The sequence below is a fragment of the Cyrtonyx montezumae genome, unplaced genomic scaffold, assembly GCF_038088225.1.
Source record: "Cyrtonyx montezumae isolate F1298 unplaced genomic scaffold, pur_monq_1.0 scaffold_0, whole genome shotgun sequence".
In the NCBI taxonomy this organism is placed as follows: domain Eukaryota; kingdom Metazoa; phylum Chordata; class Aves; order Galliformes; family Odontophoridae; genus Cyrtonyx; species Cyrtonyx montezumae.
In genome coordinates this window covers 37,803,843-37,824,751 of record NW_027071824.1, presented here as the reverse complement: position 1 = coordinate 37,824,751, position 20,909 = coordinate 37,803,843, and the positions used below count along the sequence as shown (strand labels likewise).

The 20,909-nt window shown below is 40.3% G+C and overlaps 1 protein-coding gene across 2 annotated transcripts in view; it reads left to right on the top strand.

Moving 5' to 3' along the window:
• PHACTR2 (phosphatase and actin regulator 2) overlaps nt 1–20,909 on the top strand; it is a 93,208-nt gene that overhangs the window by 30,125 nt on the left and 42,174 nt on the right. For both annotated transcript variants that reach the window (XM_065732780.1, XM_065732772.1), the window contains exon 2: nt 20,505–20,672. In XM_065732780.1, coding sequence (XP_065588852.1) covers nt 20,505–20,672 — 168 coding nt within the window. The remainder of the gene's footprint in view (nt 1–20,504; nt 20,673–20,909) is intronic.

Genomic DNA, 20,909 nt, shown 5'->3' with positions numbered 1-20,909 from the left:
ATTGGTGTATGGGCCGTGTCACAGTTCCACCTATTGAAAGCAGAAAATGCTTGGACATTGAAAACTTTCTTCATAGTTTTTGGCTTACAGTTATTCATAATTCATTTTGGACACCTCTGCTTTTCTAGATTTAAACAGTGAAGTGGTAACATAACTGAAGAATACTTCTGAGTCACTGCTGGGTTGGGATTTATTTTTCGCTCTCATTCTTCTAGAACATGTTGGTGATGATTAAAAAAATAGAGTGCACTTAACGCTTTGAATCAATCAGTGATGTGTTTTTTAAAAATACTTCAGCAATCAATCTGCTGCCAGAATTTAATTTTTACCCATTGTATTTCAGTCATAATGATGGCTAGAAAAATGCTTCTGATCCATAGAAATGCCCAAACCAGGTAACATTCAGTCCCATGCGGAGAAGTAATTTCTAAAGTGTCCCTTTGTTTCCTTCTCTGGTTGATGTAAGTACCTGCACCTGTGCTCTCTTTGATAAGAAGTGTGATGGTATGGTAGAGGGGTTTTTGTCTGAGAGTCTGTGCAAGGCCAGTTCTAGGCACAGAGAAAAACAGAGGTAGAAGTTTCCAGTGATGCTATAATGGCTCTGGTAACAGCAGTTGAATGTTGTTTGTGCTTTTGATTAGTCAGAATCCAGTTTTGCTGGCACTGCTGATAAGCCTTTGGTCAGATCTGTTTTCAAGCTGCATAATGATATTGATGATGTGTTTCAGACAAGCAATTTGTGCAGGCAATGCAATTACCTCTGTCATCATGTGGACACTCATTATTAGGAAATTTGATTTCAGATTTGAGTTGCTCACAGGCTTCTACAAGAGTGCTGCATAGGAATGAATTTGCCCTGCCCCTGATTTGGTCTTCAGGCACCTAGAAATTAAGTCTCTATACAGAATGCAAGTCCTATTTACCTTTGTGTTTCCCCCACTCGTTTAAACAGCAGTGATGACCTATGTAGTGGGTGGGAAAAAGCAGGGTGAAAACAAGGATCTAGGTTGCCCTGTCTGTTTATATGGCAGTCTAGGATGTGCAGTCAGGTTGCATGCGAGTAAAGTGAGAGAAAAATGCAAGGACAGTAATTTGCTTCCTGTTTTGTTTTGCTGAAGACTGTCTATCTGCAAATTGGACAATACACTTCTATGTTTATACATTACTATAAAATTGCGATAACAGTTATTTGACAGATCTGAGTATTTGTGCAGAAGCCTGTGTTGATGACACATTTATGAAAATGAAGTTGTGTTTTTCTACTCTGACCCTGCCTTCATTTCACATGAATTTGAATGATATTTTGTTGAGTAGAATGAGCCTGATACAGATATCCTAACATTTGAAACTGTCAGGAAAGCCAGTTCTGTTCCCAAAGCTCAACCTGCATCCTCCACATGTATTACAACATGTCTTCACGCCAACCAGCCACCCAAACTATCAGGTTGATTGAGCTTTTAAGCTTTTTATGAACAAATCACATTGTTTAGAGTTTGAAAATAATTTCTGACAAATATAGGCAATCTCTAGTATTTATTGATTTAAGCTAAATAGAGACTTTGCACATTTAGAGTAACTGTGGTAGGCCATGATGCTTGATGTTTTAACTGTGACCATATAACTTACGTTTTCAACTTGAACTATTATTTGAAAGACCTACAGGCGCAGAGGGACTCTTTTTTTGGCTTAGGAATTTTTCTTTAATGGTTGAGGCTTCAGCTTAGAAATTTAACTCTTGACTGGAGCTCTATTGGATCTGGCACCAGATCTGTGGAGTTTGCCACACAGACTTTTATTGAGGGATTATGAAAGCGTTGTCATTTCACTGGATCTTTTCTGTTGAACTCTTCTCCTTCACTCTGCCTCTGAGTAAAGAAGCCTGTGATATTTATTCTTGACCGATGCTTATTGACATAGGAGGCTGTGGTAAAACTCAGAGTTGCTTGTAGATCACCAGCCTCTGCTTCTTAATGGATGCATGGAGGTTTCTAAGGTTTGCGCAACAAACAAGTGACATTAACCAGTACAGCAGCACCCTGAGATAAAAACATAATGCGACTGTGAATAAGGAGGGTCCATCAGCTTTGTTACTTTCATTCTAGTTGCTTTCCTTGGGTATAGCCCCCAGCAATCAACGTACCTGAAGATTACCTGTCATAACAAGCAATATGAAGTCATCAAGGCTGAAAGCTAGTCTCCTGTGGGCTTTTTTTTTTTTTGAACTCCTGAAATCTTCATGTGAGTCAACAAAGAAATGACATTTTCATTGTGTGTTTATGAAACACATTGTTTCAATGCAATACAGGCAAGTAGTTAGACTCGCGTGTCCACTTAACGTCATTGTAAGCTGGTGGGAAATGATTTTTAGATACTGGCTGTTTTTATGAGGAAAAAAATCACCAAACAGTTCATTGCCAAGAAATTGGGCATGTTTAAATTATACATACATAATGTGTTATAATTTATTTCATTGGTAATAATTCAAAACTGGCTGTGTGTTTCCTGTCCTGTAAATGCATTCAATGTGTCTGAAGATTACTGGTTTGTTTCTTTCAGTTTGGTAGATTTATTGCCTTTTGGAGTGGAAGGAAGTGTTGGTTTTGGCACAGATGCTAAGAATATTCTTGTTCTGAAAATGTGAAGTAGTCTTCCAGTACACTGCTGATCTGGCGTCTTTTATGTTGATACAAAGAAGGGAGTAGTGGTTTTGTTGTCCTGTGTGTTATACAATCATGCATGGTTCTCCTCTTCTGATTAATTTTTCAAGTGTTTCATATATATAATGAAAATGTTAATAATTAGCATTAAAAATCCACATGATTTAAAACAACTTCACTAATTGTGGAGTAGTGCTTAAGTAGTCAAAGGGAAAAGTTTTGGAGGCTGATCCAGTCTTCTAAGAGAATACCAGACTTGGTTACTTGAGAAGAAAATGCTATTGTTTCTTCCTCGTGTATTGCCACTTTGGACACACGGAAAATGGAAGAAACATATTAGGTCTGATGGTGAGACATGAAAGAGGCTGTGTGAGTGAACAGTAATACCGATGACTTGAAGGCTGTGGATAAAGCCAAGTTGTCAGGACCTGGACATGCACCAAGGAGAAATGAAAAACGATCTGTGCTTTAGTTGGAAGGGAAAGTTGTAGAGAATAGCGGAACATGAGCCAGTGGGGAAAGAGAGAGACATTAACTACAAAGTGTTGCAGAAACTACATGACCATGGTGCTTGGCTTTTAAAGCATTTTGTTCAACAACACCCATTATGTTTACTGTATGATGAACACGATTCTGAAGAAAGGATGAAAGTTTTTGTTGGAAAAGTCTGGGGGAATTCAGAGACCTGAAACTGAAGAGATATCCTGAGTACTTACAGAAACACCTCAGCCTTAACTCCCCTTTGGAAGCGTTCCTTCTGCTGTTTCAATTTTGCCATTTCTGTTGGAGGCGAGTGGGGAAAAAAGAGGGCAAACTTCCATAAGACCCAGTAAGACAGGACAAACAGTTTACTTCTGAAACAGTTGATGCACCTGGAAGACCTGTAGCTAAATATGAAATGCTTAATTAAAATTGGCTCACAGGGAGAAGTATTTAATATCAGTATTGAATCTCTAGGATCATGCCATAAGAAGGTAGAAAAAATATATACCTTTGCAGCTGTCATTCCTGAGGGGAAAAAACAAACCAAAACAAACCTTGGAAATCTCTAGGATCTTAAAAAGCCAAGTGTTGTTCACAACATCTACACCCAGATGTTTACCATCCTTTAGCCAGAAGCTGCTTCCTGCTTAGCCCAACCCAGCAAGTATTTCCCAGGCTATGTCAGTGCAGAGAAAGTGGGGCTTGCTGAAACCTTGCCTCAAGGTGGTGTAAGCTTTTCTGCTGATGTAGCCCCAGATTCAGGTAGGAGTCACGCAGTGTGTGATCTCTTAGCTTGTAGGATTGAAGGCCACTGCTCATCACCCTGTCCTGAACTAGGAAGATTTGTGTCTCTGAACTCTTAAAGTCTTCCATGAGCATTGATAAGTCCTGAAAATGGCTTTCTGTGGGAATTAAATACTGTCATCCTCTCTCCTCACTACAAATGGAGCTTGCAAGACCTGGTGAACTGAAAGCCGTAGAGCAAATAACTGAGTGAGCATAACTGAATAAAGCCAGGCCTCGGATTTTTGCATTCCCATCTTTCAGCCAGCTGTCCCTGTAGAGAAAACATCTCTCCCTGTTGAGCAGCCTGCAGTACATCCAGGATTTGCTTAACCGCAAAAGTAAAACACTGCAAGGAACATCCCTACAAGATGAGAAGAACCAAAAAAATAGTCCTTCATTAAGTGAGTTCATGGTGATGGAGGACTACATCTGGAGATAAGTAGTGAGTTAACCCTGTGTTGTGGTTGATTGTCCCATTAGTCTGTCAAAGGGAACTACCTCCTTTCTCCTCCCACATCTCTGTTACTCTGCCTGTGGTTTAGCAGATAATGTAATTACATCGTGACAGCCCCTGGATGAGAGTGCTGCATTTTAGCATAATTGGCAACCTGTTTTTTCCCTGAGGGATATATACCAGCAGGGCAGAACTGAGCCTTCCTGCCTTTTCAGCAGCTCAGAGGTGTCTGATGGCACAGATCAGGTTTTTTTAACCCTGAAAAACTGACACACCCTTTGTATCTGTGGGGCCAGAAATCTCATTACTATGTTCCAGGTTTTTTTTTTCTTCACTCTCTCTTTATGCAGTAAATTCCATGTAGGGGTGAGGAGAGAGTGGAGGAAGAACAGGGGAGGCAGGGCTAATTAAATAAACCATTTCTTAAAAATAAATACCAGGCAGTTCAATCTCATAAAAAATAAATGAATAAGTACCAGCAAGTAGCCCATGCTTTTTTGTTTTAAGCAGTTCTTGCATGTTCGGATATCAATGCAAGGAAAGCTTGCCAATCTAGAGAGGTTTATTTTGTCTTATTCAGTTTCTTTTTATATCAATCTGTACTGCGTCCATTTTTGCCAGTTTTAATTTTTACATGTGGTTAGCAAAATTGTGAGAAGAACCAAAAGACACTGTTCTTTAGAGTGTGGAGAAGAAGTAAGTTGTGTATTCGGAGTGAGAGTGAAGTTTGGATAGCGCTGGGGCAGTGCACCTGATGACCCTTCAAGAAGAGACAAAAGTGAGGAGTCTTTTACAAGGACATCCATCGGCCTCTTCTAGCCAGTAGCTTGCTGTGAAGTTGTCTGAGAGAGCCAGTCATTAGTTTATCTCAGCACAGCTATGGCTGGTATTGATGGGGTAGTGGTGTTTTGTTTTTTGTTTGTTTTTTTCTTGTGTACTGATGAGAACTTTCCTTCTCTAACCCAAGACTTGTGGCTTGAGACCCACAGAGAGATACACGCGTACAGTCACAATTATTTGCAGAAGTTTTTAGTGTTGGATTATGGTTTACATTACATTCTTGCTGTAAATTTCCGTAGCACAACTTTTAAAACAACTGTGACATTTTTCAGAATATTTCTTGTCTACTATCAGTTAAAATAGAAGCACAAGAACTCTGGCAGCAATCTGGGTTTAGACATAAAGAACCTTTTTAGTTTGAAGAACTAAGACGTGGGAGAGGCTGAGACTGAGCAGCACTCCCAGAGCTTCCCTGTGTATGGTAGGTTTAGGGTAAGAGCCTCTTTTACAGCAGGGATTTGCTCAGAACTCCCCAGCTCTGGGTAGGTGCCATAAGCTGTGCCATAGGAGGTAAACAGGGTCCTTCAGTCCCTCTTTCACCTAGTGCTGCTTTCTCAAACTGCCTTTCACAAACATGAAACTGGAAAGTTTTGGTTTATTTTGAAGTGAGAAATTATTTAGTGAGCCATTTCCTAGAGACTTGCTGTTCATAAAAGTATGAAATACAAGATTTGCCAAGAAGCAAGTTACATCATGAATACCTCTGCTGTTCAAGTTTAATATATATATTTTTAATTTTAGACAGGAGTTTTAAAAGAAAGCCAGTTAACAACTTGATTTAATTTCATTTTATTCCTTCTAGAACAAGAAAATATTCAGTGAAAGTTAATGATGTTTTTCCAGCTTTTTTTTTTTTTTCCCTGGAAGAGGTGATGTTTTCTGACAGAGGCAAGTTGCTGCTGGAGGAACTTCAGGTGATGCTGTGCAGTGAGGTCAGATAGAAGAGAGTGCCGGGGAGCCATGGCTGGAACAACCCTGCTGAAAGCCTCCAGTGCAAACACCACCAGAGGAACTCAGCATTTGGCCATCTCTTTGTGGGAGAATCTGTCCATGGAGTTATTTCCTTATTAAATTAATGGGTAATAGCTTGCTCTCTCTCTTGTGCTGCCTACAGTCTGCTGAATCCATTAGAATTAGAAAGCCCACCATGAGGAGCAGTCTGGGCAGGCAGGAACTGAGGGTGGCAGTTCCTGAAGTATTCCTATGGGCTTTCTAAGAGATGAGACTCTTTCCCAGGGACTGCTGGAGAGAGACGTGTGCTCTATCACAGAATGTTCCCTCTCTAGGAAAACATTTGGTAGTAGTTTAAAAAAGAAAACTTTAGACAGATTAAGTAAAGCCAAAGTGAATTTGTTGAACCCTGATGCTGTACATACTTTACTTGGGACAATATTGAATTTCCAATCCTGATTTGAGCTGCTAGCAATAGTTGCCAAGCCTTCTGGTGATATTTGGGCTCTTTTTGTGTTTGTTTGTTGTTGTTTTTTGTTTTTCTTTCTAATCGGACCCTTCCTTTTAACACACAACTAAATACAAATGCTTGTGTTCTGTTCATCTGCATGAACGTGGTCATGATGCTGATGAAGTGGGAAAATGCAGCCTTTGTCCTCAACTTGGTGTACTCTTTTCACTGTCTAACCTTTTGATGCCAAATTGTCTCTGAGTTACTACTGTAAGCTCTTAAATGTTACACTTACTCAATTTGCTTTAGGTGTGTTACATTTCAAGCATGATTGAGTTACTCTTTAACATAGTGCTATTCCCCGTGGAGGTGGGTTGGTACTTCCCTGCAGCCCTCTTTATAAAACATCCAGTAATATCAGCTTCAGTTCCTACTTACATGAGAACTTCAGCTGTCTCCCAGCCCAGGACCAGAACACACTGCTTTGCTCTGCTTCTCCAGTGGCATTGTGTTTCTTCCAAATTGTAATTTTTAAATGTTAGGTCAGCTCTAAGTTTGCTTTTAACATCAACGAAAATGGGACAGTGAAAGCTGCTGAGATTGAGTTATTCATGTTCATAGCTGATTTAAAATTTATATTTATATCGCTTGTGTTGGCCATGATGTTTCTGGCATTTTTTTCCGCCAAGATACCATGGAATTGACTATTCATGTTCCTATCAGTGGTATGCACCAGTGGAGCTGAGTGTTCATAGTTCATGTCAGGCAAACACATTGCTTGAAGCATGTTTAGTGTTCATAACAATGATGCTTGCTGAAGCTAAGTACTAAATTAATGTTGTTACATGCTGGGATGGTATAGCATGAGTATGCATCAGTAGGGAGAGAATGAGGTCTTGTGTTTTATAGCTGCTTTGAAGCATGAGGGATGCTCCACCCACTTCCAGCTAAAATAATTCAGTTTAAACTGGTTCATATGAGTTCACGTTGATACTTTATTTTAGTGTGTGGACTACAAAGATATATTGTGTAATTGCTCAATGACAATAAGTGAATGAGAGAGCGGTTAGTAAAGGATGTGCTCTAAAATAAACACAGATTGTTTGAAACGCAACAGCTGAGCAGGTGTCAGTGAAAAATCAGAAATCTGTTATTCAAGCTCTTCTCTTTTGTTGATGCAAGAAAGGTCTCTGTGTTATTTGTTTGTACAGCTCTTGTCACAAAGAGTTCCTGATTGATGACTACACCTCTTAAGCACTACCATAATACAAGTCATTTGTTATTAATGGAGAGCAGTACAGAAAGAGCGAGCAGAAATACAGCATGAAACAAGGAAAGGAGGAAATGAAGATATCAGTTATGTATTTGCTGTGTTTATGATGCTCATAGTGTCATTATTTTCCCCTAGGGGAAAATGGAAAATTCTGCTGGAAAAGCTGAGTGTGTTCTCAGTGTCTTCTCTGATGACAAGACAACTGCTTACTGCCCACAGCCTCACTAAAGACACAAGACTCTCTTGTCCATTTGGTCAGAGACCGCCAGGAGTAAAGACCTGCAGGGGCACCTGGGCTGCTTTCAGCCCCTGCTCCTCTGTCCAGGCCCAGCAACTTCCATAAATACTGATTCAATTGAAAAATTTCCTAAAATGCATACAAATACAGACTTCAGATCCACTTAAAGATGGTACTGTAATTGGTAGTGAGTTTTTCTGTGGTGATTTATGGTGCTGCCAGCTTGCTTGATGAAATTACTATGTCTTGATGATGTAGAAAAGGGAACATGCTGTTTTTCTTAAAGTGTAGCTAAATCTTATCACAAATTGTTTATGGACATGCCCTTTTACAGGAACCCAGTCCTGAGCATCAGAAGTTTAACTGGTAAAGGGTGAGCAGCTGAGCTGACAAATATATCAGCTTGTGTCTGATTTTCCCCACCCTGGCCCTAATAAGGAACAAGATACAGGGAATAAAACAGCTGTGTGCTGTGCAGTGAGGCGTGAGGAGAGCAGTGAAACATGATGCTGAATAGAAGTCAGCTGCAGCTTGATGACTCCCATTTCCTCACAGCAAATGAGATAACTTCTTACTTGCTAGGGACCTGGCATTACTCATACAGAAAAATATGAACGGTTTTCACGTTCCATGGCTTTAGAATTGGCAAATTGGCATTTTGACTGAGAGGAACTGTTTAATTGTTAGTACTTTTTTGTGAGTGTGCATGAGTTGTATTATTACTGTTTATCCACACTGGTATGTAGCAACAAAGACAAACATTTTAAAGGCAGCTAAAAAAATAAACTTAAAATAAACATGGTTTTCTCTACAAAGACTTCTGGGCTAATAGCTTGAATAAACATTTATAATGACAACAACACTCAGAAATTTGCTAGCTGGATTTAAAAGTGCCCTTGACCTCTGCTGTGGGGGTTTGGAGGCCAGCTGGGTCACAAAAAGAAACTGTTTGCTTCAGGTTTGACTCACATGTGTTTGGACAAGTGCAATATGCTGTTTCTTGTACTAGAGAAAAGTTGTTGAAGTGGTGCCAGTATGAAGGAAAATGTCACCTTTAAAAGGCAGCACATTGAGTTCTGGGCTGCATGCAGGGGATTTAATTACATGATTGACCAAATTTCTCCTCGCCATTTTTTTGTATGTAAATGCTCTGATAATTGTAGGTCAAGAACTCCTTGTTTTACTTAAACATGAGGAAGTGTTGGCCTGGGAGCCTCCAGAACCGAACCTGCTCTCAGATTTATAAACATGATAACTGTGTGGAAGACTTGGTTAAAGACTACAATAATGGGAAAAGCACACATGTAGTGTTCCTGCAGAATTGTTTTTGGCAAGGATGTGGGGTGGTCAGGAATGAGTTGATATGGGATAGGCAGGACAGTACAATTGTATAACCACCTTTCCAGCTACCTTCATTCTGAAAGGGGAAATAGCTAACAGTGTTAGTGCTCCAGGTGGCATTGCACAAGTCTTTGGTGTGATGTAGACGTCAGGGCATCCTGCTGTGAGGAGCTCTTGCCCTTGTGTGAGACCTTTAGACCACAGGCAGCAGGCTAAGGCACTGTCTTCTTGGTAAAACTCTTCCATTCCCCTGGACTTGTTCCCATTCCCTCCTATTTGTTCCTGCACACCACCTAGCTCAGTCTTGTCAGTAAACTGTTTGCTGGCCCCTCTTGTTTTGTAGTAAGGAACTGATTTGATTTTAAAATCTGTCACAAGAGGTAGATTTTCTTCTGCTCAGCTCCGTGATAGAGCCTCATGAGTAGTGACCAACACAGCATATGTTTCCAGCAAGATTCTGTGAAAACATGAGTGGAGATGACTGAGTGTGCAGCACCTCTCTAAAGCCATTTGGAGATGCATCCCACTGCTTGTAGCACCAAGGTGAGCAGCACAGCTCTTCAGCTGTGAGGAAACATCTCTGTCTGTCCATGTGTACTGAGGGGTTGGTGGAAAGACACTGAAGAGAGCTTTGCAGCTGAGCTACTGAGCCTGCACAACAGGGCTGCTGGGTTGTGAGCAGCCTAAATCCTCACCCAGGGTGATGTCAGCCTGCAGGTGAAGCAGCCAGTTAGCCCTGAAGTGGCCCTAAGCCTGTGGTTGCTTATGTATGAAAAGAGTGAAGCCAGAAGGAGCCTTGCAGGAAAAGCCCAGAGTAGCTTTGGCTATGTTTTTCCCATTTTGCTGGGTTTTTGACTTGACTCTTGCAGTGAGTTGTTCAGGCTGTCTGATGGTGTGCTGATTTGCTCTGCAGGCTCCTGAGAGGGTTCACTGCTACTCAGCAGGGACTGCTGATCAGGTGCATGATACTGGGGCTTCTGGGCCCTAAGGGGGATGAGGAGCAGCTCAAAGCAAGGCAGAGGGGTGGCAATGGAGCCAGAGGTTTCTATGGGACACACTTGGCCTGCTTTTATCTCAGCTTGAGTAGTACATACACATTAATTACTGCAAAAAAATGCTTTTATTTTTATTCCTGCTTAGTACCACACAGGAGAAGGGGCCACATGCTCATTTCAGATCATTTTCTAGTAGCCAGTATCTGGTGGGAGGTTTTGTCACTTGTCCATGGCTAAAAATACCTGTTGTAAACTCATTAGAGATACTTTTCTCCGCTGTATTAAAACTGTACTGAGAAAAGTCATTCAGTAAGAAAGTATCTCCAGTTCTGCAATTCTAGTTTTCAAAAGTGACATGTTAAAAATACCATTATGGGATTTAATCAGATGAGTACATGTGGTTTTAAACTATTAATAGAAATCTATACTACTGTACTTCAAGGAGATTTATCTGTTCATGTCCTGACACAGAAAGCATTTGTTTTCAATCCTCAGCAGTTCAGTTGCTCTTTCACACACACTGCTTTTTCACTGTTGCTTCTCTTCTCTCACATCTCTATTTCTGTGCCCGGACTTTTCTTTGTTTCTTTGGAAAAATTGCTTAGAACCAGAATGTGACTCTTAACCTGATGCTTCATATATCTGGAAGATATAACCATCTGTCCCATTTGCTTCTTTCCACTCAGATATTGGGGTTGAAGAGAGAGAAATTAGCAGCCTGATGGTCCCTTTTCTTCTGGTCAGAGCCAGCCGTGTTCTTGTCAGTAAGGAGATACAGAGACCCTTGCAGTCAGATCACTTTTAGACCTGTATAATGGAATTGCTGAGGATTTGTTTATTCCTTTCTGGGAAAGCCAAAAGGATGGAAATTGAACACTGGGCTGGACATGTTCATTTAAGAGCTACAAGATGCCAAAGTATAAATACTGAATTTGCAAACAAATTTGTGGGCATATTACAAGCATAAGATTGGGCCCTTAGTTTTATTTATTCTTCAAGCAAACCCCCCTCATGCCTTTTGATATGAAAAACAGGTGAAAGCAGAGGAAGTATGATTACAGAGGTATAACCACCATGCCCCAGAACCACCCCCAGTAGCTCACTGCCCATGTAGATGCAGTGGGGAGCTCTGCACAGGGATGAAAAGGGCAGTTTTAGTTGGGTATAGTTCAGCTGTATTGGCTGTTGTCTTTATAGAGTGCCCTAAAACTGCTTTATTTTTTTTCCAGTAGAATTAAGCACATGGGAATGGAAGCCATACTGTGAAGTAACTTCAAAGTTGCATGTTACAAGCACTTTATCTGCATTTAGATTGCTGCAGTTAGCTGTGTTAACTAAACGCGACTTAATAGAACCAACAGCACTTAAGATGTGGCTGTTGTAACCAAATAAGCATAAAACAATAAAAAAAAGAGCAACATTTAAAGTAAACTCTAAGGCAAAGAGGTCCTTTGTTGTTTACCCTGGTTTAGTTAGAACAGAAATCATGCCAGGGTGAGAAACTGAAGCAGCAAATGTGTCTCAAGCCCTCATGTTAACACTGCCTTATTCTCCCTTCCCTGTGTAAGGCAGTGGAAAGCTAAAGTCCCCTGCTTGCATTCTGGGGGAGCAGTCACTTGTGGGATGAGGAGTTCCTACCCAAAAGACAGACAGCTAAACAAACTCTCCCAGGCTCTAAGCAAATCAATACCAAGTGTACAACTTGACAGAGAGAGAGAACTCAAACAAATGCATGTTGGAGTCAGCACCATTGCTGAACTCTGAAATGTATGGCTTGGCTCTTGTTCCTCTTCTGTGCACTGGGTGGAAGGATGTTCCTCTTGCATGCTAACATGCTGTTCTCCAAAGGCTTTAGAAGTGTCTGTGCATGGTTAATGTGGTGCCAGCTGAAAGGAAGAAGAGAGCCATGAAGAGTTTGCAGCAGACCTAACTCAACATGGGATTTCCTTAGCATAGAGCTAACATGTTGGAGCCCTGAGCATGCATCATGTCACTTTTGGGGGAGCACAGGCTCCCATCCTTTGTAAGTACCTGTTAGCAGTGACTGTGCTTAATTCAGAGTTTAGGCAGGGAGTTCTCACCAGTGGGATTAACAGAATATGGCCTCTAGTCTACAGATGTAACAGCTGGATTTCCTTCCCCGCACTGTGCTTGGATTTCTGCAGCAAGGCAAAATTTTGCCTGTGGTGAGATGGGAGTTGCATGGCTCAGCCTCATAGCAGTTCAGCTTTCTGAACTTCAGCACTGCCAGTTCACATATGGCTCCATCAACCTGAAAGGTGCCTGGGCACGTACTCACATAGAAACATGAGGGCATTCAGGCTGTGGCTTCCTCAGGAGGATCCACCCACTATCCACGTTGCCTGCTTTCAGGAAGGAGCCAGAACCCATCTGAAGTAGCCACTGCCTGCCCTGTTTAGCTCATTGCCAGCAGGAGACCCAATTAACATTTTGCAACTTGGCAGTTCCATATGGAAACTACCATTCAGCCTCCTACATTTGAACTTCAGCTTTTTCCTTTCATTTAATTAAAACATAATCAAGTCAATTAGCTCACGACAGAGATTCCCCAAAGCTAAACTCCAGATGTATGGCTAGGCAAAAGCATTCAGATGCCAACCCATTGTGCTGCTCTGAGGTAGGTTATAGCTCTCCAATTTGTAAATTTATCCACTGGGGATTAGTTGCATTTTCTTCCTTCCAAGCAGAAAACAAAAAGAGAGAAGGAGAAAGACCTGTCTTTCCATCTGGTTTTGGTCAAGAAAAAAATGCTACAACATTACAGAATTTGTGAGATTTATTGAAAATGACATTGATTGTGTCAGAATGACTTCTGTTTTCTAATGACCATGTCAAATATTTTACCGTGCAGTGTCTTGATTTTTTTCCAGTAAGCTGTGGGAATAAGTGGCTTACCATGCTCTATAGCAAGTCGATGAGTTATTGTTCTTGTCACTAAATTGGGATAATATACAGCTGCACAAACATGTTGATTTTGCTGGCATAAAAACCGTGACTTCAAACTCTGTTCCCTTTGGCAAGACTGTATAGAAAATCATAACACTGTCAAAAAGAGGTTTTGAGGTCTCAATAAACCAAGATGACTTTTGCAGCACCCCCCTGCAGGCATCTGGGTGCAGTGACAGGAAGAGAGAAATGGCTGAATTAACTAACTGGTAGTAGGAAGTATAGAAATTCTGCTGACCTAAATCCATATATAAGGTAACTCTGAACTGGATCCGCTGCATCTTCTGTTGCGTTTCTCAGTTGGATATGATGTATCCCAGGTCACTTGTATTGCAACAGAAGTTATCCTCCTGCACTTTAGAGGTGATACCACATGAATACTGCAAGTGAGATGCACAGCACCAGTACTACTTGTAGTTCGTAAATGTCAGTGGGGCACTTGGTTCAGTGCCTTTTCCCACTTGGTGAGTTAGGTGATGTTATACATTCTCATGTAAGCAGAGTGGCTATTCTTGTTGAAGATAGCCAGTACTTGCTGCATTGGTAACGTGTGTGTGAATTCCTTATCTTTGTAAATAAGTTAATTTAGCTGCCTGAGCACAGTATCCCTTCCTCACAGTGATCTCTCTCTTGTTCTTGGCTGAATGGCCTCCAAATTGCTTTCTGCAGGGAACCATTACTCCCAATCCCAGTTAGAGTGTTCTTTCATAAGGACAGAAGGTTTCAACACTATTATTTCAAGAAGGATGAGGAACACACATGTTTTGACCACCTTATGAATACTGTAGGCAAGCTCATGTTCATGTAATGGATTCATTCAGGCACAGGCACATGGTATACGCTAAACCGTACAGTGCTGTTGTGGCTGTGGCTATGATTTCACACTATTCTGGTTGCAGCTGTGATGCTCATTTAGGCTCTCCACCCAGTCTGTCCCATGCCACAGCTTGCTCCTCAGTCCTGACACTTCAAGTGTTTGTAGGATTATGCTGAAGAGTACAGCACTGCAGTGACTCAGATTAAAAATAACCTATTTATAAAAGGAAAGAGGATGGAAAGGGGGAGGCATTTTTGGTCTGGATCATTCAGAGATCTACTTGTGATGCAGCCTGATGAACAGTTGTCTTTTTACAAATGAAGAAATAGCATAATTTTATAGGGTCAAGAATGAGTGGATGGAAATGCAGAGAAGAAACTTACTAGGCTGGTTTAATCACCAAAGCTACTCTGCTGTGAGACTGGGTTTCTATTTTATGTGCAGAGAAGCAGAAGTTTCAGATAGCTTTAATGTCATGAATTACAGCACCTGCACTTTCAGAGTCAGGGAGCTTCTGTTCAGAGTCCCTCAGGCTCCCAGTAGCACAACTCTCGACAAATGCACCTAAATTCTGCCTTCTTTCTTTTGTTGAATGTAGCCTTAATTGCTCTTTTACTCCAGGATCTCAAATGTCTTTGTGACAAGAATAAACTAATTAAACTTTGCTCAGTGGCATTGATTCCATCAATTTTACAGTAATTTTTTAAGGTATTTCGTACTTGTTTACAGCAAAGTCTATCTAATAAGTTCCTTCTCCTTTGTGACTGTGAATATGGACTAATATGGGAAAGAATCTTCAAACTATTCTGGTTCAGGAATTGATTCTTCTAAATCAGATTTTTTGAGTGTAATCTTACCGTAGCTAGCTAGCTAACTACCCAAGTTGTATCTTTTTTTAAATCTTCTCTGACAGAAATTACTAGCATTAAGCTATCATCCAGTTATTTTGATCCTTTACCTATTAAAATATGGTTCTACTGGAAGAATAATGTAAGTACATCGTGATTGTGGTTTTTTGTAATATAATCTACATTACTTCTAGTATTCAATCTTGAAGTTAGCTTCTACTGACTTGCTCGTTTGACTGCCATCAATTAAAGTACAGAACAACATACTGAATAAATAGAGCCGTCTTTTTCTGTTCTTGAATTATCTTTAAGCAAAAGCTTTAAAAAGGAATAGTCTCACTGCATTCTAGAGCAAAATGCCTGGAAGCAGTAGAGTCACAGCTATTTATTTCAAGGACATTTTTATCAGACTTGCTTGAAGCAATTGGATGGATAGTTTTTGCTGTGTTTTGTAAAGCAAGTTCTTACCTGAAGAAGATATTTGCATGTTTCAGTGCTGACACAAACATCTCAGTGATGAAATGTACCATGCCATATAAAACTAAGGAATTCACACCACTGCTGCAGCCACACAACATCTCTTGAGATCGTTGAGAGCATAGAAGTGCAGCTATGGAGACCAAAGTTGCTTCTTGCAAGTAGCCTTCCTAGAATCAAACATGTTAAGGTATTTCCATCTTTGGTGGTTTATGGGAAAGTCAGCGTCTTCTGTAAACTGATCTAATCTTTGCTGGCTGCCTACAAGCTTGGGGAAGGGCTTTTTGTTTCCTTCATTGAGCTCACAGCCTTTGCCAGCATGATTTGGCTTTGGAGTGTTTTGGTTAGCATTGTAGTTAGTCTTTTACAACAAGATCTCCTCTTGGAGGTCATGATAAAATGCTTAGGATGGCATCAGTGGGAATGGTTAATATGTTGAGAGTGTGATGTTCCTTACAACTCATTTCACTTGTGTCTTTTGTTTCCTGGACTGATAGATCCCTGAGTATATTGATTTAAATGCTACCCTCTAGCTAATAAGTAAGGGCAGACACAGATTTGTCAAGCACTGCAGGACTGAATACTTTGGACCTTTCAGATTGACTGAGGCACTACTGGTACCAGTGCTTTGCGTCTGTTTATTCAGACTGTGTCTACATTAGCAAGAAGTGCAGCATGATGGGAATGAACACATGGAGTAAAACAGCTGAAGCTGTTTTGGTTCAAACTGGCTGTATCGTGGTACTCCAGACTGAATGTTCCTCAACATCTAGAGCATGATACACTCTCCTGTTCAGTTTCATGCTTGACAAATCTAGTTCATGCTCTCCAGAGCAGCTTTAAAATAGAAACGAAAGCTCTGTAAGTCAGAGCAGTTTGGAAGTTTCCTTCAGAAGCAAAAAAATGATGGAAGCAATAGTCAAAGCCACACTGTTGTTTACAGTGGATGTTCAGGGAGCACCTGCACAGAATGAACCTAAAGCTAGAATATTAATGTGTAAGGTTCCAGCAATAACCCTTCTTTTATTTCACTGTGTTTCTCAATCTCCATTCTGTAACAGTCTTATACTTGTACTCTCAGTCCAGAAGTACATATTTATAATTTTCCATCCCAGTCCTTTTTGTTCCCCAAAACTAGAGCAGGGATAGCATTGCAGCACTATCATTAGTTTCCATAAAGGAAGTCCAGGGAAATAGTATGCAGCCTCTAACACGTGTTCGACCAACCAACAGTAAAGTTATTTCTTTTTTTAGAAACAAATTTTGTTCAAGGGGAGTTTTAAATGAGCTTTCTTTGATTTCCTCCAACGGTCAGTACAAGCAGGCACTTATCCTTCAGATTTAAAATCTGCATCTAGAACAAAGGACTGAAATATAACAGATAGACTATGGAGCCAGTACAGTCAAAAGTCCGATTGTCAAACTTAATAGTGATGTTTATTGATGGCAGTGGAATGACTTACTGACTTTTTGAAGATGGTGGGAAGAAAGGTGAGCTTCAAGACACTGTACAAATAAAAGAATAACTCAAGTGACCAAGTTCTTCTAATCTTGGAAGGATGTTTCCTTTCATCTCAGTGAAAGTGTGTAATACTATAATGATTAATAGAAGATATATATGTTCTCTGAGGTGAAAAATACACTCCTTTATTTTTAACATGTGACCTATAAAGCAAACAAAGTTAATATTAAATACCACTTTCTGAGTTTTTCAAAGATGAGAAGTTGAGATGTTTGAAAAGATCATCATTGCTGAAACTCTTGTGTTTTTTTGTTTTTCCAGGGCAACTTACTAATTGCTAAAAGGTACTACCTTATGATTGCTTTTGTATTTAAATGCATCCTTTCTTTTCCTAGAAGTTTTACTTCATCTTAGATTATTTCTAAAACCAACCAGTGATGTTTGGCCATGCCTGTTCATTCTTTTCAGATACATGTTTGTTTGTTTGTTTGCTTGTTTGTTTTTCAAATGAAGGAAGTGGTATAGAGTTGAGGGATAAGAAAACTCCTAATTGTGAGCTCTTGTGGAATTCATTTGATAAATAAATTTGTGTTTTATTGTCAGAAGGAGTTAATGTAGAATCCTGTTCTCAAGAGTTGCAATCTTCTTAAACAGAATCACTTACCACTAAATTGATTCCTTTTTTCATATACTGGCTAATTTGAAGCATATGGATTTCTTTAGCTGGGATGGATATCACTATTTCAGAGTTATATATTTTCAGCAGAGGACAGAGCAGTGAGTGATCCAAAAGCATGTTTCTCAGTGGGGAACTGTTGGAGCTGTAATCCTCCATCCCCTCTGCCTGGCACAGGAGAAAAAATGTAAACGAGGCTTTTGTGGAAGTGGTTGCTTGCAGTAGGCTGAGCTCCATGACCCAGGAGGATTTGAAAGGATCTGTGTTCCAGTGTTTATAGAGACTGTGCTATCACCAGGGTGCAGGCTCTTCACATCAGTAAGCCAGTGAAGACAAGAACATGGGCTTTGTCCTGCTGCCACCAAGGAGCGGGTAGACTTTCACTAATGAACTCATGAGCTGCCTCTGCCAGTGAGATAATTCTTGGCTCCTGTCCCAGGACAAAACTTTTCAGCCACCAGATACTCATCTCTTTTCTTCAGCATCTCTCTTCTGTTTCTTTAAATTTCCTCACACAGATTTCTCAAGTAACCATGCCTGTCCACATCCCCCAGCACTGCAGAAACATTGACTGGGAGGTGTTATAGTCCAGTCTCTAACTCTAAGCAGGATGGCTGCTGACAGCAGATGAGGTCAGACCTGGGCCAGCCCTGGAAACTTTCAAGGTCACAGTCTGCTGTGCCTTCCTCCTGGAAGAGTCTTGCTTATGTGTAACCTGACTCTCTGGAGTCCCTGCCTGTGGCCCTTACCACTTATTGTGCCATCTGGAATTGACAAGAACAATTCAGCTATCTTACCTTTGTAACTACCTTTCAAGTAATTGTACTTCTCCTTTCGCTCCACAGATATTGACTGCCAACCTAGAGAGAAGTGCAGTCCCTAGTTCTAGGCAGGGCAGCCCTGCAGAGGTCCTGCTGCTCTCTCTTCCTGCAGTTGCTTGTCGGATGGTGTTGGTGGCCTTCTGATTCCCATCTCTTGCCAGTCTCTCAGACCCACATGTTAGGGACTCATCCATTGTATGGGAATCTCATCCTAAACCTTTCGAAGGACTATTTTCCAGGATATGCAAGCAAGGAAGGGATAGACCTAGCCTCCTCCTTACCAAAACTTGGCTTTACACATTTCAACACCGTATTTCCATTTTATCTGTTTGTTATAGACCTGAAGGTACCAAGGAAAACACTTGAAAAAAATTATTTCAATCCACATCCATCTGAATAATGGTATTTTCTGCTGGCAAAGTTTTCTTAAGATATCTGTTCCAACTCTAACAGTATAGGATTTATTGTATTCTACAGCACAACTCAGATTTATTGATTTGATTGTTATCATTTTCACACAAATTTATCTCCAGTTTTAACTGTAGATTTCAGTGAAGTTATACAATGGATCTTTTTGTCCCAGTACTTCATTTCAAAGCATTAAGGAATAAAGTTTCTTGGATTCTGATTGCATTATGTCAGCTTCCTCACAGTAAAGATTTTTTTCTATAGCATCCTAGATCAATCTAAAGTCTGGGACAAATATAGGATTCATTAAATGCCGTTATTCTGAGACACAGAGTAGTAAGATTGCACCGTGATGATATATGCATGAATATGCATCTTTTTAACAGCTAGGACAGAGGACTAGGATTCAGGAAGCCATTTGACAAACATGAAATTAAACACTTAACTGTTCTGTGCCTCATATTTTCCATCTGTAAAATGGGAACAGTGATATTTCCTTCTTTGAATAGCACTTTCTGATTTAATGATCAATGATTATCATTATTTCTGTTGACAGTGGCATCAGCTCTGTTCCGAATTGGTTATAATTGGAATGTTTAGATGAATGAAAGCAATTACAGAGCCCTTATGCTGCAAACATTTAAGCTTGTGATTAATTTGATGTACGTAAGTAATCGCAGCTATTTCAGTGTAGCTTCTCACGTGAATGAAGTTAAGCACGTTTGAAGTATTTGCAGGTTCAGGAGTGGAAGGCTCTAAGAAAGCTCAGTTCTTATATAGAAATATATAATAGTGGGCTTGTCAGGGAAATTTCCAGAAAATTTATTTTAACTTTATGCTACACTTAACTACCTGTTGTGGAATAACTGCTGATTTTGTTCACAAAAACTCAGTGTTACAGCTATTGTTGATAAATACTGACTTTAAAATCACTCCGTATTTTTTTGCAGAAAAGCAATCCATCTTTAACTTCTGGCTACAGCCCAAAAGCTTATTGTTAAATAAGTTTGTTTAGTATGAAACTTGGCTTGTGGCAGACTCCTCTGTGAATGACTGATTACCAGGAATATCAGATCAAACTGTTCTGTTCCACAGCCAGAACAGCTATCAGTCGAGCTCTTTTAAAAAGGGTTTTTTTTAGGGTTATTTTTAGGGTATTGGTTTTTTTCACTCAAGAAACAGGGTATGTGTTCACATTGTATGGGTTTTGTCTTCTGCATGATGATAGCTAGTTATTCAGCTTTACCAAAGATAGGGAAAAAAACTGCGTAAATGTGTTGAAAGGAATTCTTCAGTAGTGAAGAGGAGAAACCACAGAAGCACACACAGCAGAGGCGCTGTGAGCAGCTGTTCTGGCTGTAGTGGGGATGCTGAGCAACGGGTGAGGACTGGCTTGTGGTGCTGGGTGCTATGAAATGCCCATTGTATGCCTTCTGTAACAGAAAAATGGGGAGCACCACACAGCCTTTTGCAATCCGGTAGTGAAGCAGTTGAGCTGTTAGCTAATGTTTTGGTTTCCGTCCTTCAGTGACCTTTTCTTTTCTTGTTTATTTATGCAGTTGATGGCTTGGATAAAGCTTCAGTCGCTAATTCAGATGGACCAGCCCCAGGATCACAAACTCCTCCCTTCAAGAGAAAGGGCAAACTTTCTACTATTGGCAAAATTTTTAAACCTTGGAAATGGAGGAAGAAGAAGACCAGTGACAAATTCAGAGAAACATCAGCAGGTATGCATGTGGTCCTTGGGTGGCATATAGCAGGAAACTCTGTAACAACTTTGCAGGGTAATAGCTGAAAAGATGTTGAGCTTATTTAGGCACAGTATTTGATATACACAAAAACTGTTTGATCTTTGGTGAGGAAAAACCTTTTTCAGCTTCTGTCTTGAACCTGTTAGCAAAGTGTGCTACTTATTAACTTAATATTCGTTACATATGATATTCTTTTGGTGTTGTTAATGCTCA